Source organism: Balearica regulorum, chromosome 2, assembly GCF_011004875.1.
Source record: "Balearica regulorum gibbericeps isolate bBalReg1 chromosome 2, bBalReg1.pri, whole genome shotgun sequence".
NCBI lineage: Eukaryota > Metazoa > Chordata > Aves > Gruiformes > Gruidae > Balearica > Balearica regulorum.
Window position 1 is genome coordinate 40,838,461 of NC_046185.1, and position 26,259 is coordinate 40,864,719.

At 42.6% G+C, this 26,259-nt stretch overlaps 1 protein-coding gene and 1 long non-coding RNA gene across 2 annotated transcripts in view; one reads left to right on the forward strand and one right to left on the reverse strand.

Annotated features, from left to right (window-relative positions):
- RAB2A (RAB2A, member RAS oncogene family) overlaps positions 1-5,884 on the reverse strand; it is a 45,118-nt gene extending 39,234 nt beyond the window's left edge. Inside the window, exons 1-2 of the mRNA XM_075744030.1 lie at positions 5,704-5,884; positions 5,480-5,607 (exon numbers count right to left, since the gene is read on the reverse strand). Of these exons, the coding sequence (XP_075600145.1) occupies positions 5,480-5,525 (46 nt within the window). The 5' untranslated portion in view covers positions 5,526-5,607; positions 5,704-5,884. The remainder of the gene's footprint in view (positions 1-5,479; positions 5,608-5,703) is intronic.
- A 66-nt stretch (positions 5,885-5,950) lies between these two features.
- The window catches only part of LOC142600362 (uncharacterized), a 38,886-nt gene continuing 18,577 nt past the window's right edge, over positions 5,951-26,259 (forward strand). The window contains exons 1-3 of the long non-coding RNA XR_012833810.1: positions 5,951-6,661; positions 8,070-8,149; positions 14,488-14,549. This is a non-coding gene — a long non-coding RNA (uncharacterized LOC142600362). The remainder of the gene's footprint in view (positions 6,662-8,069; positions 8,150-14,487; positions 14,550-26,259) is intronic.

The following is a 26,259-nucleotide window of genomic DNA, read 5'->3' on the forward strand; positions in this document are numbered from 1 at the left end:
ACACAACTACATTTTTATTGTTGTTGCTTCACAAGGCAGGGTGATAAATCAGCTCAGCACCCACACAAATGAAGATGTAGTCCCCCTTTGATATCTTGCTCTCACCAATCCTCTTTGGTCCAATTACTTCCCTTGAAAGTACTCCAGACCTTGGAAAGCATTTCCCCAGGCCAACTCAGCCACCAAGTAAAAAGTTAACCCCAAAAGTTGGTATCTTTCTAATGCATTAGCAGTTTGATTTAACTCATAGTAGACTATCAAAGTCACCAGAACCTAAGGGGAGCAAGACCTCCTCCTTTCGTGTGTAATCAACTATGTCAGTTTGGATGCCCATGAAACCAAATCCCCGATACCAAATGAGCTGAAACAAGCTTCCTGCTTCTCTTACCTCCCTTTAGAAAACAAACAAAAATAAAACTTTAGACTAAGGACAGTCTCAAACAACAGACAAGTCTCAAATAACAGAGATTTTAAAATAGATTTTACCTTTTTTAAGGGTAATTAAATGGTACAAATGTGACAAGATGCATGCCTCTAACCTGGCTTACGAGCTACTTCCAGTTTTTTCTAGTAGTCTGCACAGCTTCCAGATGTTTTATAAGCCCTTTTCTTATCACAGGCCACAGTTTATTTCCACTCTCCTTCCTTTCCAACCACAGCATCTTTATGCAACTCAAAGTGCAATATTACCCTTTCACAGGCCTAAGCATAATGAGACATTAACCTAAAGCAAAGATTTTTCTTAATCTCTTTTCAGCCAGTCATCTGTTAGACAAAACTCTGTCATCAAACAGGAAAATATTATTTAAATTAATAGGAAGAACAAAGTATCAAATTCCAAATCGCCAGTTATAGAGCAAAGGGGCTTAACATACCAATTACAGCACAGACAAGAAGTGAAGAAAAACAACCTCCAAAATCCTTCATCATGGCTACATAAGTTTGGGAAAAGTAATGTCAAAAAAATGGATTTTTAACTGTTTTAAAGGTGATTCAGCTTCAATACTTAAATAAGCATTGCTGCAAATTATTTACAACAGCATATCTGAAGACAAAGATTTAAGTTTTCCTTTCTACATAAAAATTACAGATCTATAAACTGAAAGGAGCTGTTCAGCTTTATCATATTTCATTTAGTATGGTACTACCCAATTGCTAACTCTGCAAGTTTTAAAAATAAATAAATAAAAATTCTTTCCAAACAAAATTAAACTACATGACACTGTAGAAAACCTCTTCATGTCCCGGATGATCACAAAAGACTTAGAAAACTGCCAGCCATTCATAAGAAAATGGTTTTAGTCAAGGGGGGGTGTGTGTGTGTGTGTATTTTTGTTGTGATTTTGGGTTTTTTTTTGGGGGGGGGGGAGGGAGAGGTTAATTAAAGGTTAGAATTAGTACAAAGGTGCACAGTAACAGTCTCATGAAACCATTTGTACAGGCATCTACTTACACTTTATTATTTCTAGTTAACTTTTAAGAGGCTATGATGATGTATAACACCTAATATCTGCTCTTTTAGGGATCAAAGTATCATCAAAAGGCTCTCAAAGCAAGATGTAAGTAGCACAGATCAGTACTCTGATTTTCAGCATGAACAAGTTTTCAAACTATCATGGGGTGTTAACACTATCTCTAGTGGGATGAAAACCTGTTCAGTTTAGAAGTATTGTTACATACTCACAGAAAATAAGGGCAAGAGGCTCTGGTCATGCACACTGCTAGCTAATAACAGCTGCTGTTCCAGAACAAAGTGCACTAACACTAGAAACATTTCACAAGGAGGACTGAAAAATTAAGCCAATTCAATTGCTTAATTTCAACATTTAGGAATCTCCTAGACAAGTGAAATGGTTGACTAGACATCTTACTCTAGAGACTAAGGAGAATTAGATCACCAAGCAATTATACTCTCATCATCTTCCCCTAAAAAGAATAACTTTGAGATATCTTTGGTTTATAACCAGCAACTATATGCTGAAATTGAAAGGCAAGTGGGCTTTTATTATGCAAGAAGCTCTGAGGGTTGCTGAACTAACACATTCAAGAAAAGCAGAAGACAGATCTGCTCATGGAAGAGGCAGCAACACTGATCATAAAGAGACATTTAGATGGGATACAACTGACAGTTACGTTGGTGGCAAGAAATCTGACCATTGCAAAACTGGTATTTCAGGTATACTAAATTTCAGTAGCATTCTCTGGTGAAATCTAGTAAAGATACCCTAATATAATAAAATCTTGTTTAAAGTATTTTAAATATTCTGAGGAAAAAAATTCCAGCTCTAGTCTTCACAGAAATCTCATGTATCATTCCTAGTTTATTCCCATGTGGTAGACTGCTGGTAACAAAAACATTTAAACAGAAAAGATTTCACCATCATACAGAAAAACTTCTAAGAAAAAAAAAAAAAAGACAGACTTTCAGTCACTGACTGCAAAAACAGGCAACACTTGTGTGCCAAGAGTGTTCATCCTGGATCAGATCAAAGTCCATCTCAACTGGTGGCCAAAAGCAGATGTGTAGGGAAGAGTGGATGAACATGCCAACTCCTACCACCAATCAAATTGAAACAGACACTATCAACCACCAAGGCAAAGGTCTCAAAGCCCTAAGCAGAATGCACCATCTATGCTTCAAAAACTATATGCAAACTCCTATAATGTTTTGGAAATATCCAGATTTTTCATGGTTAACTCAGCAGTCACTATTACATGAAATTCACAGGTACTGTCCCACTGATACAGTGTAAAACCCATGCAGATTTATGACAATGTTGTTTGAATACCTGAAAGACAACCATGCCATTTCAGGTCTCTCCCACAACAGAAAACTAACTAGATCTTAAAACAACTCCAACTACATAGAAAAAACTTAAAAAAAAAAGAAAATGTAACAACCAGAATAGAATCAATTCTATGTTCATAAAGCCACTGTGCCTGAAGTACAAGCTAAAGAAAAAAGTCACTGAATGTCAATGACCAATGAAGCAAGCGATGCAAGGGGACAAGAGCTGTTGAGCAAAAAGCAGTCTTGCACAGTCAGTTTCTGTGGCTGTCATTTTAAGAGACTGAGATCATACTGAATTCCTGTCTTTAAGCAGATGAAAGCATGTGGAGTCAGAATTCAGAGAAGACACATGCAGGTATCTTGTATAACTGCAGGGGTTTTTTGTTGGTTTGTTTGTGGCTTGCATAACCAACTTTGTTTTGTAGTGCTGAAAAGAAAGATGAACTAAATGTTAACATCTGTCCTTAGCTGATGCTGTCTTACTTTTCTTCTTCTACAGTTTGTTTACAACTAATTGCTGAGTCACCAGGCAGCTGATTCATTTCCAAAGAATCTAAATCAAGTCCCAGAAATAAATTTCTTGATCGCTACGAAAATTACATGGCCTGCAAGGCCACTGGGATATCTTCACTGGTTGGAATGCAGTGGCAGACCACTACTGGAACTGAACAGGACAGTCCTGATCCTCTCTTAACTTCCATCAGCAGAGCTGTGAGTTCAGCTGCTTTCGTTTGAGGAACAGTAGTAACAGTTGAACCATCACAGTAATTTTGACAACAAACAATTGTGCACTACATAAATTGGCTCTTCACTACTAGCTGTACTAGCTATATTAGAATATTTAAAAGGCTCATAGAAGATCCAAATAAAAGCAAAATGAACTTACCACTACTGGCATATTTAATTTACTTCAAGAATGATCGCTGCAGTAGTATTAATTAGCTTCCTGTAGCAACTCTGAATAAAAGCCCCAGGAATTTAAAAAAAAACAAAACAAAAAACCCCAAAGAAACTTGTGAGATGCTTTCCTCTCCTCTATCTCACTCTTCCCATATTTGGGTCTTACGCAGCTGAAACAACTTCAGAAGCGACGCACATCCATTCTGTATTTCACATTTCAAGCAACTGAAACGCAGAAGTGCAGCACAGACCATTACACTGAAGATATTTCATAGTAAAAATTTAATCAGTATACGATCAATGTACCAAACCAATTGTTTGCTGCTGTCTCTACCACTTTTAACAATTACAGTTTTCAAGAGATGCACCAGAATTAGCCACCTGTTCTGAAGCACTATCATTCTGAGTTCTGCACTACCATTTTGCATCACCCTGGGCAGACAAACCTCTTCTTACTTCCCCTGAATCTGCTCAGGTAATCTCCTATCCTCTGGTTTAATGATCTGTTCCTCACTGAAATACTCAAGAAAAATCAGAATTTTCACTCATCATCTACAGCCTAATGCTTCCAACACAGTCATTATAGCTGCGATATATTTCTTAAGATTCATTTGTACTAGACTACTGCAGTAGCAGCTGTAAAAAAGCTTCCAGAGTTTAAAGGTAGGTTTAAAAAAACAATAAAATCACATAGTAGTTGCATCCAACCTCACATGTAATGCAACTCTAGTGTATAATTACACTCTAGCAACAGATAATTTGGTTCACAGGTATGAAGTACAATTATGCAGGTACCCCTGTAAAATGTCAGCTGTGTCATCAATCTTATTAAAGGCGGAATTTATTCAGGTATGAGGAAAACAACAAGAAAGATGCACAATACACAGGCGCAATAGTTAACCATGTTTTACCTTGTCCTGACAACAGTTTGATGCAAGTATGCTACTTATATCCACGCTATACTGAGGAAGCATAAAATACATTGGCAAAGGGGCTTCAAACAGCAATTTCTATCAGCATATGGTTATGTCAGCAGCACTCATAAGCATTAATTATTATTTGTTGCACAGCAGCCAGTGACATATGGAATGGAACAGGTTTTTAAAAAGCGACAAGCAAATGGGTGAGAAAGTGAAGAGACCACAGAAGAAACCTGAAGCACCTGGCAACGCAGTAGTAAAAAAAAAAATAAAACAAAACTAACCCCATAAACTAGAAGGGGAGATGCAGATCTTTTAATTTTGACAGCATATCTCAACGCTTTAACAGTTTGCTACAGCACCTCTAGCTGGGGCTGGAAAGGCCATCCTTGTGGCCCGAGCTAAAGGTACCTCACAGCAGTAGTCTTGGACGCATCACAAAACTGCAGGATGGCATGTGGCACCTCCCTGGCCTCACTGCTCTAGGGATACAAATAAGGGGCACTACGCGGGTACAAGTTTTGCAGTGACAGCGCCTTCTTCCTCCCCGTCCCCCCCGCTCAGATGCCGCAGCCTGTGGCGTGACACAGCCCGACCTGCCCCGCGGCCTGTCAGCCAGGCTCGGAGGCGGCTGTCAGGCTTCCAGGCCTGGTGCGGGGCCCAAGGCCGCCGGGCGCGGAGCTGCCGAGAGGCAGGCCCAGGCCCCGGGCGGGGCCCGGCGCAGAGGCGGGGGGAGCCGCCTCTTCGCGCAGAGCCACCACGTCAACGACGCCAGCACTGCGGAAATGGGAGCGGGGAACCGGGCCTTGCTCTCCGCTCCCGCCCCCCGCTCCCGGGGCGGCCTCTCCTCCCCGCCCCCGCCGCTTACCTGTGTCCCCGATGATGATATACTTGAAGAGATACGCGTAGGCCATGGCCGCCCGGTCCCCGGCTCTCGCTCGCTCCTTCGTGACGCGCGCGCGCGCTCTCCCCCCGCCCCCGCTGTCAGGGCTCGCGCTGCGGAGAGGTGGAAACGGTTAACGGCCACCGGGCAGCGGCCCGCTCCCGCCAGGCGCCTCCGCGGGCACCGCTCGCTCGCTCGCTCCCTCCTACCTCCGCCCCTGCGGGCTCGCTCGGTCGCTGCTGCCCTCCCGCCGCTCCCCGAGGCGCCGGGGAAGGCAGACGCGGCGGCGGGAAGAGCGGGCGGCGAGAACAATAACAGGCACCGAGCGGCCCCGGACCCCTCCGGCAACGTCACGCACCCACCTCCTCACTCCGCCCCGCCCCCGACCCGGAAGTGCTGAGGTAGCCGCTGGCCCGGCGCGGGCGGGCGCGCGCGGACACCTCCCGCCGGCGTAGGGGGCGGGGCTCCGCCGCAGGCCCCGCCCCGTCGCCCCGCGGAGCTGAGGGGAGGCGGCACAGCGGGGCCGTGGGGGCTTTCGGTCGCGGGCGTTGCGCGGCCCGGTCTCCCTCTCTCGTCTGCTCTAACGGGTGTCGGGGCCTAGGGCCGCTATTTTTCCTTCGCTTTGGTGGGAGCAATAAGTGGCGAGGTGCTCCCGTCCCGGGAGTCCGGGGTTCTGTCAGAGGGGGTGTCGTGGCGGCGGGCGCGGTGGCGTCTCCCCTGCGGTAAGCCGGCCCTACGGGAGGGGGACAAAGTTGCCTTGCGGGGAGAGGCAGGGAAAAGGAGAGTGGAGGCAATCGGGCCTTTCTTAGGCGTTGCTGAGCTCCTGGTTGGCACCAGGGTCGGGGGTGCTGGAGTACGAGGATGCAGCAAAACCCAGTGCTGCTGGTTGAAGTATTTAGGGTGTTTCTGGCTAAGAGGATCCAGGGAGAAAACCTTGATCTAAGGCTGTGAAGCCAGCTCTGAGATAGAGAAGCCTTTAAGCATAAACACTAGTGAGTGTGTGCCAGTTTATTATCATCACTTACCAACCTTGAGTTCTGGCTTGGAAAGGGCTTTTTCCTTTCCGTTCCTGCCTTTCCTCCTCGAACTGGAAGCAGTGAGCCAGGAAGGCAGCCCGAGTTCACAGCTGCTGTTCAGGACTTTCTACTTGGAGTTCACATGGGACTGGTGAGTTGGAAAAAACTTCAAGGTCTTCCTTAGCCTAAGCTGCTTCGTGAAGTGTCCCGTGTACCCAGACCTTTGGACCTGGAGCAGTTAAAGGTAGCTTGGCTCATGGGTTGGTTCCATGCCAAGGCTACATCAGATGTCTGGTGATGGTAATGTGGTAGGACGCTCCCGTCAGGTGCTAAGGCTGATGATGCTTTGGAGTGCCCTTCAGCTCAACTGTTTGTTGACTGAATTGGTGGGACTGTTGAAGACCCATTGGCATTTTCCTCATAGGAACTCACAGTCTAGTAGCTTTTAACTTTATAAAGGTTTTTATTTGTGGTGCATCAGGTCAACAACTTGGACGACATCGACGTACACCACTTCTAACAGATGCACATCTAACTTACTCGTAAAAGCCTTCAGTAAAGCTGATCATGCCAAATCCTGTTTCCATATTTCATGACCTAAAACACGAAATTAACCTTATTTTTTATTGTCCTCTTTCCTGTGGACATGCAAAAAATGATTGCTATAAAGGGACAGGAGCTCCTTTATAAACATTATATCTACCTTTTCCACTTGAAAAATTCACATTTTCCATGTTCCCTTGTCAGTCATTTTTCTCTTTTTTTTTTTTCTCCTCTGTACTTCTCCCAGTTTCCTAACATTATTTGTCAAGTGTGGAGTCCAAAATAGCAGTTCTCATGTGTCTGTAACAGCAGCCTCATCACCTCAGAACAGTCATACAAGTACCTCCAGTCTTGCTCCTCTCTGAACATGATTTTTTTTCTTTTATTTTTCCCCAGTAGCATCTAAACTTTATTTTTCATCTTAGATTCCTATTCTAGACAGTTACTACCCAAATGTATCTATACATTTGGTATCTCCTTATTAAGCACTGTTTGTCTCTTTGCTAAATTTCACTAGTTTTGGTCAGGGTCACTCAGTTTGTCAAGCATATTTGATTTTTTTCTTTTTATTCCATCTCAGCCATTCCGTTACCCAAGTTGTTCATGAAAATATTGGATAGGTCTTGCCTGGACAGGACAGAGCATTGGAAAGCAGCATGTGAAATTTTCTCCTACTTTAAAAACCCTTTACACATGGAAGAAAGCCACTTCCCCATTATTTTACATACAAGAAGTGAAGTTTCAATATAAATTTTTGTTAATTAACAATTCCTATGAATGAGTTTTCTCAGAAAAACAGGGGTTTGCCTTGTTTCCTATGAAAGTTAGGCTTCTGTTTTAACATATCCATGTGCGTAGGGGTCTGCCTGTATGTTCCCCATCCTAATGACGATCATGAAAACTGGGACCTAGATGGAGTAGAGTGCCTTGGCCGAAGGAAAAGCGGCAGTTCGGGTCGGCTGTTACACCTAATGAAGTCACACTAAATCACGGCTTCCTAATTGCTCCCTCTACAGGTAAGCCCTTCATGCGGCGTTCACACTGTTCACGTGGGTTTACGTGACCTCAACCACAGGAAACAAACTGCAGGAAACCCGTAAGCAGATACAATGTCACCCAGTATAAGTAAAGGTTGCTGCTAATAGAGATGGGGCACCTCTGCCCCCACTAACCTGCTCTTGGACCCTCCCTTGTTCTGGCACTGTCAGAGTCATCTGCTGAATGGGGAACAGAAGTGGCTATGCTTTAATTTTTCCGTATTAGCTCTCAGGCAAATTCATTCTGGGTCCCACAGCCACACCAACAAACTATAATGTTTTTGACAGCCTTGTCAGATGGATCCCACCGCAGCCCAGCAGTCCTCACTCCTCAAAGAGGGTCCTGTGGTTGTGAAGGCTAAAGCCCGTTCTGTAGGACCAGTCACGGAGAGAGGTATTGACTCTCAGGATGAGCCCTCTCCTTCAGACACCTCTACCATGGCTGGCAGGATGAAAGAGAACCGTGTGGGCTTCTGTGTGCTTCACTGTCTCCTCCAGAGCCTTGCCCTCACTCGTGACATGCTCCAAGTCTCCAATTGGTACTATCAGTGATTCCTACATAGTTGAGCCACAGGGTATTACCCTGTCCAAGCCTTGGCAATCTGTCCTCAACATCCCAGCGCTGTGTCAAGGGAACTTACCTCGCTGATGGGATTTGGTCTCCTAGTTTCCAAATTATGTGATCTTCTAGACTTGAGGTTTGACACAAGCAAAATTGGCCTCGTGATTGAACGAAAAGGGATTTTCCAGTTTGTAAAAGTGCAGATTGCTGATGGGGAGAAAATACAGACACTGTAGAATCTCCAGCAAAACAGGAGGTATCTCTAACACCACTGCTTAGCCGTCTAACAGCCTGCTGATGTGACTCACAGTTTAAAGGGACGGCAGCTCTACCTGTTTCTCCTCTGGCAGCTGGTAAGACAGAGAGGTAACCAACTTGCAGGTGACCCACATGGCAGGGCTATGCCCTGCTGGCTGGCTCAGTGGCTGCTTGGCTTGGGTCAGCAGCTACCCAGTGAAGAAATAGGTAGCCAGACCTCTTCCGCTTTGCCAGGCAGCCAGCAGGGCTTGACAAGATTGAGATGTGCACGACTGTGGATTATTTCAGTTGCTTGTGATGCTGCTGTTGGGATATTTACGGAATCAGTGTTTGGTAGAGGTTTGCAAGGAAAACATGCAAGAAGTAGTTGTTTACGCTGTCCTGTGGTAAATACAAGCTAATTTGCTGCTGGATAAGAGGTCATATCCTTGAGTTATTGTTATCAGCCATTCTCCAAATCTCAGATGCCTCCAACTAGAGATTAATGCAAATTGCTTTTCCTCCAAGTTATGTTTAACATACTGTATTGGGTTTGTGTGGCAAGATTTTGGTAGCAGGGGGGAGGCTACAGGGGTGGCTCTGTGAGAAGCTGCTAGAAACTTCTCCTGTGTCTGACAGAGCCAATGCCAGCCGGCTCTAAGACAGACCCACCGCTGGCCAAGGCCAAGCCAATCAGTGATAGTGGTAGCGCCTCTGTGATAACAGAGTTAAGAAAGAAAGAAAAACACAAACCAAAACAAAAACCAGGAGCAATTTTGCAGCCAAAGAATGGAGTGAGAATATATGAGAGGAACAACTCTGCAGATACCAAGGTCAGTGCAGAAGGAGGGGGAGGAGGTGCTCCAGGTGCCGGAGCAGAGATTCCCCTGCAGCTTGTGAAGACCATGGTGAGGCAGGCTGTTCTCTGCAGCCTATGGAGGTTGATGGTGGAGCAGAAATTCCACCTGCAGCCCACGGACAACCCCACGCCAGAGCAGGTGGATGCACCTGAAGGAGGCTGTGACCCCGTGGGAAGCCCATGCTGGAGCAGTCTGCTCCTGAAGGTCTGCACCCCATGGGAGAGACCCACGCTGGAGCAGTTTGTGAAGAGCTGCAGCCCGTGGGAAGGACTCACGTTGGAGAAGTTGGTGGAGGACTGTCTCCTGTGGGAGGGACCCCATACTGGAGCAGGGTGTGAGGAGTCCTGCCCCCGAGAACGAAGGAGCAGCAGAGACAATGTGTGATGAACTGACCGTAACCCCCTTTCCCGTCCCCCTGTGCTGCTGGGGAGAAGGAGGGAGAGAAAACTGGGAGTAAAGTTGAGCCCAGGGAGAAGGGAGAGGTGGGGGAAGGTGTTTTAAGATTTGGTTTTATTCCTCATTACCCTATTCCAATTTGTTTGACAATAAATTAGATTAATTTTCCTGAGTTGAGTCTGTTTTGTTTGTGATGGTAACTGGTGAGTGATCTCCCTGTCCTTATCTCGACCCATGAGCCTTTTGTTATATTTTTCTCTCCCCTGTCCAGTTGAGGAGGGGAGTGACAGAGCAGCATTGGTGGGCACCAGGCCTCCAGCCAGGGTCAGTCCACCACGCATATATTTGTTTAAGTGCTCTTAAGAGGCATGTAAGTAAATAGGTATTGTATTTTTTTTTTTTTAATTTTTACCTCTCACCTGTCTAAATTTCTGTTTTCCAGACAAATTAGTATCTTCTTTTGTTAAGCATTAATACTTTAATAGAAGGCTACCATGGCCTCAGCCTCACTTACTAACAAAAATTATTAGCCAGGAGATATAAAAGAAGCAGTGGTTATACAATATTGAATCATATTGCTTGCAGAGGGTACCTTTGCTTTTGTTTTTTTGTTAATGTTCTTTTGAATAATAGATGCTATCTGTTAGTGATTTTATATAACATGCTCTTTAGAAATATGAAATATTTCACTAAGATGACAGTATAGGGATTATATTCTGGCAAATTTGATACACTTGAGAAAAATAGAGTTTGTACTTTTTTTGTGTAACTCAGTTTTTCCCTAAATTTCTGTCATTTATCAGCATGCAAACTCACTTGGGGTTTCTAGCAAAGCCTTAGGGTTTGCAGGATCCTTACCACTAACAGTACAATTTAGGAAAGAGCCACGGAGGCATCCAAAGCTCTAGCTACTCTGCAGAGCAAAGCATTAGATGGGAATTTTTTTATGGAAACTAAAACACAAAAGCAGAACCCCAGCACAACATTTGAATACAACCACACTTTAATTATAATTTGCACTATACTATCATTTAACCGTTAGAAGTCAATCTCTACCCGCTTTGCAGTTTAGCTTACCATTTTTAAATCCATCCTTTGTGCTGTTAAATTATTTATACAGATGCTGAATAGGAAATGTTATTTTCTAGCGTCTGGCATTTAATCTGTCTGTGCTTTTTCTGAACATTAATTATATGCTACAATTTATCTTATCTGTGAATTTTATGTATTTAGCAAGGGAATATATAACATTTTATTTGTTATAAATGTTGAGAATGGGACCCCACCTCATGTGGAAATATGCAGAGCAGATCATGCAGGAAGACAGCTAAATGTATATAAATCTCCATGAAGTTCTGCCTTTAGAAAGAGAATTTCTAGCATAAAAAGTGAACTTGTTAGCCCTCCTAGGTTTTCCTTCAGTTACAGAAGATCTAGGATATTTTGAGGTCTTATAAATTCCATTGTAGAATCTCTTTTAGATTTTATTAAGATTAGTGACTATAGGGACAATCTGGCCTATTGATAAATCCTCTGAAATGATCATAAAATGATCATAAAATGATCATTACATTAATGGCATATAGAAAGATCTGTCAGCCAATCAGTGCAGTACGTCCTCCTTCCAATCTAGGATTTTAAGAGTCTAGTACTTTGTTTTTAGGTTCGTAACACTTTTACTTGTCCCAAACTTGTAGACTGAAGTAATGGTAGAAGCCCATGTAGTGTCTTTGATGTGCAGTATTAAGCAGTGGTATTTACTGACTTCTTCTGTTGTCTGTGGTGAAATTACGGATATTTTACTTTCATTGTGGATTACCACAACCACAACCCACAATGGATTCTTTAATATTTTTTTTTAATTTATCTTTAATATGAGATAGATGGCACACTGTTTTTTTTCCTTTTTTTAGTGTTCTCTTGCAAAATTGGCATGTCATTTGTTAGGTCTGTTAATGCAAGCATCTTGTATGCTCAGGTATGTCCTTGAGATGTGGGAACAGTTTTCACTTGCAGCCAGAGAGCTGCTGAAATTGCTTGTTGTATTTTTTTTGTCCTTAACTTTAAAATTTGCTGGTGCAACCTTTCTGAAAGAAATTCTGAAATTCCCTTTTGGTTTCTGACTGGGACTTATATGAAGTGTTCCAACCTACACCCTGGACTTTATAGCTGAGTCCACTGATGAAATTCCATTTTTCCCTCCAGTTGCACAGCTTGGGATACTTGATTTTGGCAGTGCAAGGTTCTCATTTATTGTTTGTGTTTGGTTTAATTTTGTAACAGGGGCTTTTGGAAGCATCGGGAAAGGCTCAGGGGCATTTGATCTCTTTACCTCCTGCAGACAGAAATCTGTGTTCCTCTCTTCAGATCAATCTGATGGATTGTTGTCTATCTTGAATGGGCGATTTCATGTGGATTTCTTGTTTGCACAGAAAGAATGAAGGAAATTAGTCTTTTAATTCCCAGTCCTCCTTCCCTTGGGCTTCATAATAGGATGCTCACTTGTGGAGCTGGAATACGGGCTTGTCTTCCACTGCTTTTTTAATCTTTGCAGTCAAGAATGTGAGTATGGTTTAACATTTGAATGATGTAAACCTTTACTTTCTGACTGGTTTGTTAGATATGTAATTCATGACATAGCAATCATATTAGAATCTCTACTATGTTTTATGCCATTTAGGCGCAGAGTGTGGAAAGCAGCAGAGGCTGTATATGCAAAGAACAACAGGACGAGGAGGGGCAGTGCAGCAGGTATCATCTGCTGGACTCTGGGACATATGGTCTGGAGCAAAGAAATTAAAGTGCTTAGATGTTCCCACTCAGGTATGAGGAGAGTGAGTGCAGGGAATAGAAAGAGTAGGGGTCTTTGTGCTGGGAGAAGTTGGGGGTTGGAATGAGAGAGGATTTGGGGCAGTATGAGAAGAAATACCTCCAGTGAAAAGCTGGAGAAGAGACTGGAAGACCCTGCAGGGGATTTAGGGGCAAAGAGTTGAGAAATTAAAATTTTGGAGTGCAGAAGTGGGAAACTGGAGACTAGGCTTCTGAGCAGAGTTACTAGAAATATGTGCCTGTGAGGGACAGGCAACTTGGGCTCTGAGGGTCCTAGCCCAGGCAGCTTTGGCTAGGATTTCAGCTAACAGCTGGAACATATATGCAGAGGCTGTTTCCCCATAATTTCTGTAGCCTCTGTTTTGCTTTCAGAAATACAGCAGTTAATATATTTTCAAAAGACCTAAGCTAAGTTTCATTGTTGCTTTTGATCTGGTGAAAAAAGTTTGGAAGTGGTTTCTTTTTTAAAACCTTTGTTTACAATAGTGTAGTTTTTAACAGCTTTAGTTAAATGCTATTAGCTAAACACTAAAAAGAAAAGTAATGCATTCTGCAAGACACTGTATTTCTCCAATCATTATAGTTACTTAATGTTTTATTACAGATCAACTACATATTGACAAATAATTTTTGGAGAATAAAAAAAAATCAGGCTTAATAGCATTTTTTGTTTTCAAAGTACAATCTTGAGACTACATTTTCAAGCCACTGCAACAAAAAGTAAAAGTATAGTTCTTCAGTTTCCCAGCTGTATTAATAGTTTAGATTTGTGCACCCATGGAAATATTTACATGAACTCTGCTTTATCGCTGTTTATTTACTAATGGCCTTTGCCACTGTTATCATTGCACCCTGTTTTTCCTTGCAAATAACCTTGTTTTTCGCTAGCTTGATGTAAAAATAACCAGTTTGACAAACAAGCACATTTTAACACATTTTTCCCATAAAAACTGGGAAAACAAAAGGATCTTGAAATAACCTTGGAATGGCTAACAAACCAACTGAAAAGATATGTTGATTTTTTAATTATTCTCTGAAACATTAGAAAATGTGTGCTCATGTCACAAGAATCGCAAGAGTATGGAGTATTAGGGCTACACAGACAATGTCAGAGAACAATATAGAAGTCTACTTAAACTGGCATCAAGGCAAATTTTCAGGTTTTTTTTTTTTTACTTTAGAGACAGATTTTTTCATAATTTTCTTTAGATTGCTCTTAAAAATTGATTTGACAATGGTTTAGTAAAGAGAAAGTGGAAGGTAAATAAAAAGTTACTGTACAGGCTCACAGGAAGTTAAAATCATGAAAACTTCCTGTTTGCTTATAGCAAGAAGTGAGACAACTGTAAGGCAATTGATTTGCTTAAAAGACAATAGGAGCAGGCAAGCCTGGTCGCATTTTTTTTTCAAATTGAAATTATTTTGGTCTGAAAGGGTTACAAAGAAGCTTTTTTTTTAAAAAACAAAAGTTTTCTTTTTCTCTTCCAATAGTAATGATTTTTTTCTTTTTCAGACAGCTCCATGGGTGTCTTTTGGTGGCTGTAGAAAGTAAAGAACTGTCTAAGATCCTAGAAGGTGTAAGAGCAATGTCTGGTAATTCTAACTAAAATGCTTGCAGCTAAACCATAGCTGAAATGACGTAAAAAGGCTTTTCGTTCTTATTGAAGTTATTTAAATGTTAACAAACCAAAACAGCATGAAACTAGAGGTTTATTTCTCTTTTAAATACTTGTTCAGTGCGCATTCCACTGAATAGGCTTTATCTTAACCATTTTAAATTAGAAGATGTTTTACTTTAACAAATACATATGTAGGTTCCTTTTGTATTCAGCCATTGTTGATGTAGTGGGCAGCACGTGCTTCTGCATGTATTTTTCTTCATTTGATTGAGTCTGTTTCAGAACTTCAGCCTTTTTTAAGGTTATTTCAGTACAGTTTCCCTCACTTACCTTCTGGCCATGAAGGTTACACCAAAGCTGTTATTGCCCACACAAGCTGTGCCATTGCAGCCTTACATCATAAGCTAGGGAGTCTTTAATTCCACAGATCTGAAGGTGGACAAGTGTTAATTTTTTTCTCTTCATTAAGGTTCCTATATCGTTATCTGTCTGCCATTCATACACTGGCTGTGAAAGGTAAACAGTACATCCTAGAAAGGCAAAAAAACCCAAGAAAATTAATTGTAATGTGGCAACACCCAGAGAGGTTGTGGAGGCCCCATCCCTGGAAATGTTTAAGATCAGGTTGGATAAGGCTTTGGGCAACGTGATCTAGTGGAGGGTGTCGAGGGATTGGAACGAGATGATCTTTGAGGTCCCTTCCAACCCAAACCATTCTATGGTTCTATGATTCATTTTATAAGGCTTGCCCTGTGGTATGTTGACAGTCCTCTTCTCCAAACCCTGTTCCTATTCAGCACTTTTTTCCTGCTCTGTTTCTCAATCCTATTTGTATTTTCTGCAGAATGACCTTCATTTATTTTATGTGGTCAAAAAATAAATGAAAATTGACAAAATGCCCTTCTAGGTAACAATTTCAGTTATGGTATTTTATTCCCGTGTTTTCAAAAGGTAAGATGTCCAGTCTTTCTGCAGAATTCCTTGGTGCTGTAGGAGAAAAAATGGAGAATCATACATGAACAACCGGTAATGTGGAAATTTTCCATAGTTGTTGCCATGCACATGAACCTAGCCAAATGATGGGGAAAAGCAGAGCTGTCCCTGACAAAAAGCATGACCAGGAACATACTAGATGAGTTCTTTTTGCATTAGCTGTCAGACCATAGCCATCCTCTTTGTTGCGTATACTCTGTGTAACACAATCAGTCTTTACCTACTCAGTAAATGCGGTGTTCCCATGGCGCATCAGACTTACTGTGCTGAAGGTATGCAATAAATTTCTGCCATGTATTGGGAATGCAACTTGTCCTTCCCAGAAAGGTATGACAGCTCTCATCTAATTCACGTGAGTTAGACTAAATAATAGAGATCAAAATATTTGTATCCTGATGACTCAAATCAAGGTATTAAAGCAGTTCCCTCAAGTGAAACCAATGAAAATGTAGTTCCTCTAGTAAAATCTCAGTTGAAGCAAAGAGAAAACAGAGAAAACCTTATGACAATTGCAATATTTAGGTCCAATGAAAATGGAGGAAATAATGCAATATCCAGTTTAAGTTGTACAATATCATGTATAAAATAAAAACAACTGTTTTTGAAAAAAATATTTTGATTACAGTAGACATTGAAAGGAAGAAGAGAAGAGAAAGAAAACAAAGAGATAAGTATAGATCAATTATACAAATTGACTGTTTTCCAAAACAAAGGGGCCATACAGAGATTCATAGGCTTGTTAACATTTCCCAGTAAATTAATCCTTAATTTGTCTGAATTAAACCTGCTTCTCTTTCCACTTTTACTGGAAAGAAGAATTGTAATTGGGACTTTTTGGGACATGAGCTGGATGGATTTGCTGAACATTCTATGCACCCTGTGGCTCATTCTTTCAGGTTTCTTCTTAATAAGTTGAATTTTCTGCCAGTAATTTGCATTCAAATTATGAAAAAATTACTGAAGATTTCACTGTACGTTCTTACATGAAAATTTTGCTGTAATGACAACAGGAATATTTATTTTGTTTTACATAAGTCAATTTGGAACATGGAATTGTCCCATTGTTTGGAATAGTTCAGCTTTACAAACGCTAAGTTTATGAGTGTCTCTTAAAACATGTAAACATTTTATCCTACACCTCAGGTAAAGATCAAATAGATTTAAATACCATATTTGCAGTAAGCGGCTGCTTGACCTTATGTTCTGAGATGAGTAAATTCCATGCATTTTTGTATATATAAATCAGGGTCTGCCTTTTCTGTCACAGAGAATTAGAGAGTTGTTGTGTTTTAAGCCGGAAGGCAGCTAAAACAACCACACAGCCACTTGCTAACCCCCCCTCACAGTGGGATGGGGGTGAGAATGGAAAAAAAGTAAAACTTGTGGTTTGAGATAAAAACAGTTTAATAGGACAAAAAAGGAAGAAGAAGATGATGATGATAATAATAATAATATACAAAACAAGTGATGCACAGCACAATCGCTCACCACCTGCTGACTGATGCCCAGCTAGTTCCTGAGCCGCAGACCTCCCCAGCCAACTTCCCCCAGTTTATATACTGAACATGACATGATATGGTATGGAATATCCCTTTGGCTAGTTTGGGTCAGCTGTCCTGGCTGTGTCCCCTCACAGCTTCTTGTGCACCTCCTGCAGAAGGCTTGTGCCTCCTCGCTGGCAGGGCCTGGGAAGCTGAAAAGTCCTTGACTTAATTGCAAACACTGCTTAGCAACAACTAAAACATCAGTGTGTTATCAACATTATTCTCATAGTAAATACAAACCACAGCACTATACCAGGTGCTAGGAAGAAAATTAACTCTATCCCAGCTAAAATCAGGACAAGAGGTGTAACTGATGCTTACTGATGCATGTGATCTAGCTGAGTTTTAGAGAAAAGTAGACTGGAACTGAGAAACCAACCCGTAAGAAATAGTACTATGCTGAGCCTTATTTTAAAGTAATTACCTTGATCAGAATTGAAGTTCTGTTAATCCTGTCTATTGAACCAGAAAAAAATGAAATTACAAATTTAACTCTCATGAGTGCAGTTCTGTGAGGGGAAAATACATTACCTATTATATGTTTATTTATAACAAATTAATATGATTAGTATCATATTTGATAAACAGAAATTATACAAGTCCAAAGAAAGCTGTGACACAATGTATATGCTGGTTTATATTTGAGGTAAATGTGAAACAAAATGATGTGCTGGAGAGGGTTCAAAGCACTTTTGATTAAAGTATTGCCACAGACCGGAAGACATAGAAGATGTGGCTCTGTGGCATTAAAACACTTTGGAAATGTACATGTTGTGTGTTGGAAATAGATGGGAAGAATAACATTATTTCAGAAGTTTAGTATCTTTAAAATAGACACAAAGAGAGATTTACTCATCATTCCTCAAACCTACTTCAAATTATATGCATGAATCACTAGATCATAGAATCATAGAATCATAGAATGGTTTGGGTTGGAAGGCACCTTAAAGATCATCTAGTTCCAACCCCCCTGCTGCAGGCAGGGACACCCTCCACTAGACCACATTGCCTCATCCAATCTGGTCTTAAACACTTCCAGGGATGGGGCACCCACAACCTTTCTGGGCAACCTGTTCCAGTGCCTCACCACCCTCACAGTAAAGAATTTCTTTCTGACATCTGATCTAAATCGACCCTCCTTCAGCTTGAACCCATTACCACTTGTCCTGTCACTACACTCCCTGATAAACAGTCCCTCACCATCTTTCCTGTAGGCCCCCTTCAGGTACTGGTAAGCCGCAATTAGATCTCCCCAGAGCCACCTTTTCTCCAGGCTGAACAACCCCAACTCTCTCAGCCTGTCCTCATAGGAGAGGTGCTCCAGCCCTCTGATCAGCTTCGTGGCCCTCCTCTGGACTCGCTCCAACAGCTCCATGTCTCTCCTGTACTGGGGCCCCCAGAGCTGGATGCAGTACTCCAGGTGGGGTCTCACAAGAGTGCAGTAGAGGGGCAGGATCACCTCCCTCAACCTGCTGGTCACGCCTCTCTTGATGCAGCCCAGGACACGGTTGGCTTTCTGGGCTGCAAGCGCACACTGCCGGCTCATGTTGAGCTTCTCATCAGTCAATACCCCCAAGTCCTTCTCCTTGGGCTGCTTTCAATCCATTCCTCGCCCAGCCTATAGTCGTGCTTGGGATTGCGCCGACCCACGTGCAGGACCTTGCACTTGGCCTTGTTGAACTTCACGCGGTTCACATGGGCCCACCTCTCAAGCCTGTCAAGGTCCCTCTGGATGGCATCCCTTCCCTCCACCGTGTCGACCACACCACACAGCTTGGTATCGTCAGCAAACTTGCTGAGGGTGCACTCGATCCAACTGTCCACGTCTCTGACAAAGATGTTAAACAGTGCCGGTCCCAGTACCGACCCCTGAGGAACACCACTTGTCACCGTTCTCCACTTGGACATTGAGCCGTTGACCACTACTCTTTGAGTGCGACCATCCAGCCAATTCCTTATCCACCAAGTGGTCCATCCATCGAATCCATGTCTCTCCAATTTAGAGACAAGGATGTTGTGCAGGACGGCGTCAAATGCCTTGCACACATCCAGGTAGATGATGTCAGTTGCCCTTCCCTTATCCACAGACGCTGTAACCCCATCATAGAAGGCCACCAAGTTTGTCAGGCACAATTTGCCCTTAGTGAAGCCGTGTTGGCTGTCACCAGTCACCTCCTTATTTTCCATGTGCCTGAGCATAGACTCCAGGAGGGTCTGTTCCATAATCTTGCCAGGCACGGAGGTGAGACTGACCAGCCTGTAGTTCCCTGGGTCTTCCTTTTTACCCTTCTTAAAAATGGGGGTTATGTTTCCCCTTTTCCAGTCAGCAGGAACTTTGCCAGACTGCCACGACTTCTCAAATATGATGGAGAGTGGCCTGGCCACTTCATCCACCAGTTCCCTCAAGACCCGCGGATGCAACTCATCAGGTCCCATGGACTTGTGCACCTTCAGGTTCCTTAGATATTCTCAAACCTGATCTTCTCCTACAGTGGGCAGTTCTGCATTCTCCCAGTCCCTGCCTTCTGTGACCTGGGCAGTGTGGCTCAAGCATTTGCCAGTGAAGACGGAGGCAAAGAAGTCATTGAGTACCTCAGCCTTCTCCATTTCCTGGGTAACCAGGTCACCCGTTTCATTCCGGAGGGGACCCACATTTTCCCTTGTCCTCCTTTTCTCGCTAACATATCTATAGAAGCCTTTCTTGTTGTCCTTGACATCCCTGGCCAGACTAATTTCTATCAGGGCTTTGGCTTTCCTAACCTGCTCCCTGGCTGCTCAGACAGTTTCTCTGTATTCTTCCCAGGCTACCTGCCCTTGCTTCCACCCTTTGTAGGCTTCTTTTTTTTGTTTGAGTTTGCCCAGGAGCTCCTTGCTCATCCATGGGGGCCTCTTGGTGGATTTGCTTGACTTCCTCTTTGTTGGGATGCATCATTCCTGAGCTTGGAGGAGGTGACCCTTGAATATTAGCCAGCTGTCTTGGGCCCCTCTTCCTTCCAGGGCTTTGTCCCATGGTATTCTACCAAGCAGATCCCTGAAGAGGCCAAAGTCTGCTCTCCTGAAGTCCACGGTGGTGAGGTTGCTGCGCACCCTCCTTGCTGCCCTGAGGATCCTGAATTCCACCATTTCGTGGTCACTGCAGCCACGGCTGCCCTTGAGCTTGACATACCCTACCAGGCCCTCCTTATTGGTGAGAATAAGGTTCAGCATGGCACCTCTCCTCGTGGGCTCCTCTATCACTTGGAGGAAAAAGTTGTCATCGACACATTCCAGGAACTTCCTGGATTGCTTGCGCTCAGCTGCATTGTCCCTCCAAGTGATGTCAGGGTGGTTGAAGTCCCCCATAAGGACCAGGGCTTGTGAGCGTGAGGCTGCTCCTATCTGCCTATAGAGGGCTTCATCTGCTTGGTCTCCCTAGTCAGGTGGCCTGAGCAGACCACCACTATGATGCCCCCTGCCCCAGCCCTCCCTTTAATCCTGACCGATAGGCTCTCGGAGGGCTCCTCATCCATCCCCAGGTGGAGCTCCATGCACTCCAGCTGGTCATTGACATAGAGGACGATGCCCCCTCCTCGCCTGCCCTGCCTGTCCTTCCTAAAGACCCTGTATCTTTCCAGCCCAACACTCCAGTCACAGGAGCTATCCCACCACGTCTCTGTAATTCCAATAATGTCATAGCCTTCCAGGTGCATGCATGTCTCCAGCTCCCCTTGTTTGTTCCCCATGCTCCGTGCGTTCGCGTAGAGGCATTTCAGTTGTGCCCCTGATGAGGTTGACTTATTGGCTGGGGTGGCTGGGATTCTCTTGATGTATCTTCCCAGTGTTACCTCGTTGGTTCCAGTTGCATCTGGAGCCCCCGGCTTGTCTCCTCTGGGCTTCGAGTGTGCTGTAGTGCATCAAGCACATCTCTGAGCAGTAGGCCAAGGGCCCTCGCCAGCGCCCCGTCCCTCCAACCTGGGCACATTGTCCCACAACATGTCGCTGGCAAGCTCAATGTTAGCCCCTTACCACTTCAAGCCTAGTTTAAAGCTCTGTCGATGAGCCCCGCTAGTTCCTGGGCAAAGATCCTCTTCCCCCTTTGAGAGAGATGAATCCCATCAGGGTTCATCAGGCCCGGTGCCGTGTAGGCTGCCCCATTGTCAAAGAACCCAAAGTTGTGGCGTTGACACCAGTCACAGAGCCATGCATTTATGGACTGCGTCTGCCTGTTCCACCCACCATTGCTGCCCTTAACTGGAAGGAGGGAGGAGAATATTACCTGTGCCCCCGAATCCTTCACTGACTGCCCTAAGAGCCTGAAGTCCCTTTTGATCGCTTTTGTGGTGCGTGCCTCTGCCTCATCCCCACCCACATGGAGGAGCAGCAGTGGGTAATAGTCAGAGAGCTGTACCAGGCTGGGGAGTTTCCTAGCGATGTCCTTGACACGGGCCCCGGGGAGGCAGCAGATTTCTCTGAAAGGAGGGTCTGCCCTGCATATCAGGCCCTCTGTACCCTTCAGATGGGAGTCCCCTAAGACTATAACTCTCCTTTTCTTCTTTGTTGGGGTGGTCATGACCCAAGGCATGGGCCTTTTGGGCCTAGGTGCTACCTCTGGAGTAGCTTGACTGTCATCCATATCCTCGCTGGAGTGGTCTTCCACAGCCAGAACCTCGTACCTATTACATAGGGGTATGTGGGATGGCGAGGTGGGTGAGGAGGAGAAGGTTCACTGCCTGCCGCACGTGGACTTGCTTCCATTCGCTCCCCTCTTTGAGGCTGCTGCCTTCTGCCTGGTGAGGGGAGGATACAGGGTCCCCTTGTTAAAAGAGCAACAATGCTTTCCAAGAAATAAATACAGCTGTCTGCAGTAAAGGATCCCTGACATAATTTTGTCACATGTATTATCTTCTTTATTTATAAGAAAATCTTTTCTTCTGTCAGAAAAAATATACATTCCTTATCCTGCTCTTTTGAAAATACCCAGTTAACTGTGTCTGATATTTCTTTGTATCCTATCTCTGATTTTCAACACCATTTAAGAACAAGCATTTTCAGTATTACACTAATACTTCTTACAAACTGTTGCCTCTTCATGGAGGAAATAGTAGGTGATGCAATAAAGAGAAACTTAACATCATGGAGAATACATTACAGAAAACAAGAAGCGCATTGTGAATGAAAAGCCTTAAAAAGTAGCCAAGGACCATCAGCCTGAGGACTTCAGATTTCAGTTACAGCTGATGAACTGGGTTCAGAGTGTATTTAGAATGCCTTGAACTTAGACTACTGAGTCAGAATCTGAATCTATTAAGGTAAATGAGGTAAGCCCCTGGTAAATTTCCTCAGATACAGAAACAAGATCAGATTTTAGACGTGAGTTAAAGAGTTTAAATTCTTCGTCAAACAATAATGGTCTTTGCATCTGACAATGACTAGGGAACCATTGCTGAAAGGAAGGCAGTACAAGGGCAAACATAACCCCTCATCAGAGAAGGCTACCTTGTGGAAGTGTTGGGAAGAAGGGGAAATGAGCACTCCAGAGCCCTCTTCCAATGGTGGAACAAGGTCAGCAAGAGTTTCTCAGTCCTTTTTCCTCAAGGCAGAGTTGTGGAAGGGCAATGGAAGTTTGGTACAGTATGTTAGTTATGGTTGAAAGGTGCAGAATGAGAAAGGAAAGAGACCTTAAGAATTATTTATGTTCATGAGAAATTGCAAACCTAAGAAGTCTTTTTCTGGGGAGTTGCTAGTAACCACAGGAGGGAGAAGCTACTGTGATGGTCCATTCTAGTGGAGTCTTTCTCTAAGTAGCAGGCTTTGCCAAGATTTGAAGTATGGGAAAGATGCTTCACTGAATAATTTAGCTCCTTTACCTGCATGGATTGCAGTGGCATGCAGACATTTCCTGGAGCTGCAGTTACTCCCATAAGGTTAAGAATAGGCTGTGGAGTAGTTTACATGATAGCAGCCTCCATTGAGAAACAAAGGAAAGAAACCACTTAAAATTTACCAATAGCTTCTTTTTTTACTGGACTGATTTACCCTCAAAACCTCACAGATCCCGAAGGTTTAAATGTCGTCCATAATCTAATGACAGAACCATAGATTATAATGTTGGAACAGCCAACCATTCAGAGCAGCATAGCACCTCCCCAAAGATGCGCTTTGGCTCATGTACTTTTCCTGGCATGTTAAGTGATAGTGGATCTTTAAAAGAGGAATTATTGAGAGTTCAAATAGGAAACTTATCTGTGAACATCAAGGGGAAAAAACCCAGCCTTGACTTTGCAGATACTAAACAGCGATGTCCGTCTCACAACTAACAGCCTGTTCTAGGTGTTGTTTTTTTTCAATTTGCAATGTTGTCTATTTTCAGTTAATTAATTTTTTAAAATTGTGCGTATAGAAGCACACATATACTTTCACAGTTATACGGCCAGGAATTTGAATTAAAAGACATGAGAAATAGACGATTTGGATGTATGTAATTAATGCAGGGCTAAGCAGTGCAAATCCAACTCGCTTGAGGAAGCCTAAATGTTTGAGATGATTGTATGTATGAATAATAGCTACAGAAAATCTCTCCAGGTTTTGCTTCTGCAAATAGCAGCTATAGTAACCCCTGTAGTTTAGTCTTCAGTGGAGCTTATTCCTGCTTTACTGTAATTATTTTATTACCAATGAAAGTGATCTGAATGACATGATTGGCTTTTAAAAGCTAAATGCACTGCAAGTTGTTTCCTACAGGCTACTATTTCAGTTTTTGGATGCTCTTACTGACTGCAGAAAGAAATTAGAGATAACCATTAAAAACCTCCACAACACTACTGCAGTTAAATAACTATGGTGGTTTGACACTTCAGAACGTAGAGCTTCTTTCCCCAAACCATGATTTACAGTTAACCATTGTATCCAACATTGTCAATGCCTCAGATATTAAATCTTACAACTGAAATTATTGATGTTTCATTTAACAAAAAATTGACTTTTCATTGTTTCCATGGGCCAACACTGACTGCTGACCACTGATTTTAAGGAGCTGTATGATTGTGTCCTCCTCCCCAAATCCACAGAAATTATCAAGGTTATCTTGGTGCAGTTCCCTCAATAAATACAAAGATTGATATGCATTTCAGAACAACAACGTTTAATCTTCAGTTCAGGTTAATTTAATTTAGTCATACATGTTGACAGTTATTCTGAAGTACACTGTTTTGACATTGCATTTCTTCTAGGTATTTGGAGATTTTGCTTTGACTCATTTGGAAGAAACCTTGAGGAAGGTCAGCAGTCATGGCTGAAACATCACTTTCTTGAGTGACTGTCAAAATAAACAATTTAGGCTAGCATAGGTTATTGAAGTCAGTGTTTCTTTTGCAATATTCTATGTTAATTGAGAGGCCTACATTACAAAATTTACTTTTATTATACACAAAGAAGTTTCAAGGTCACTTTTACCATCCCCCCAGTGACATCTTCCTGGTTAAATAATGTAGAAACAGCAAAGAACCTTGTTACTGCCACTTCTCTTGCTGCAAAACTTCACTTAAATGTGGAAGTAGGATATTTTAGGATGCAGGGTTTAAATTTACTTACACCATATCATGGAAAGTTAGCTTAAGAACTGGGACACCAGCTAGTCACTTGAATTTACTGTTTTACCATAAATGTGCTGTTGTCTCGGTAAAAATCTGGTTAGCACTTTCTTGCCTTACACAAGTATTACCAGGATCAAGAAAGACTGAAGATCTCAGATATCACAGTAATTGGGACAATGCAAGTATGTTAGATACGTAGTCAACTGAAACTAGATAACTCAGTAGAAAGTGTGTACTTCCGTAATGCAATTTTGCTAGTATATATCTTTTCCTTCCCTTCCTCCCTTTAGTGTTTTTGTATGTATTGGTGCTTGAAAAAATTTCAAATGTGTATCTGAAAGCAGATGAGGAAGTTTAACAACTTGCACCAATACTATGCCAATGAATCTTAAATCCCTTACAGGAGGATGAATTTCAGCCCATTTTAATCAAGCAAAGAGGTTTCTTTGAAGGCTTACTAACTTCCAGATGTATTTGATGTTCTTACGATACCTGCAACATTTTTCTTACACTCACTGCATAGTCTTCAGTGGCGACAGGACAACAATAAGGCTATTCCACCTGTGGAATACATATCTCACCTTGAAGTTATGCACAATATTTTTATTCATTGTTACAAGCTTCATGTATACTTGCTCAACCAAATGGGATTTTTGTGCCTACAGAAGACTATACTTTGTTCAACTTTTAACCCTCAGTGATAGGCTTTTTCTTGCTCTAAGAGTGATTAGCTAGCTTTACCTGCTGAAAGGCCTGGACTTGAGAGATCTGTTGTGTACCAGTATGTTTTTCTCAAGTTTCTCAGACCCTGAGTTCGGTATACTTTATCATGCCTTTTTGTTTTCCTTGATCATTTGGTATATTAGGTAAGACATTAGTACATCTTCTCTATGGGTTACTGGTCATATTTCTTAATAAATACATGCAGACTAGGGATCCAGTCTAATCCTTCAAAGACATTTGAATGCTCTTCTTCTACTGTTTTATAAGCTATTTTCCTATACATCTCCGATAAATGGCTTACTGCTGATTCAAAGCAGCTATTATCTGTGTTGGTTAATCCAAGACACAAATTCTTTCTTTTTCCAGATAGATTCCACCTATGCATGCTGATTGTCCACTGCAATTTCATATCTCTAAATATACCAACAGTCTTGTCTTTTTAAAATAACACCAATACAATTCTTTAAAATACTTAGATTAGTATGTTTTATTTTCTCAAGTTGCTGAGCAGTAGCATTCCTCCAAAATACTGCTGTTAAATTTTCAATAACCAGGTCCACGAGTCCGACATGCCACATTAGGGACTTTCTCTGGGGAAACAATTTTCTTTCCTTTCCTTTTCAGTTTGCCTAAATTATAGGAATGTAATGATGCCCACAAATGTCAACCTGATGAAGAACATATTCCACACTCTTAGCAAGGTCAATTTTGATACCACACTAGTGAACTGCAGCCGTATTACTGTACTGTACTGCACTATGTTTATAATATAAGGAATATTGTAGCTATTGATCAAGTGCCCAGTCCAGTTGGGCACAATTAATGACTAACTCTG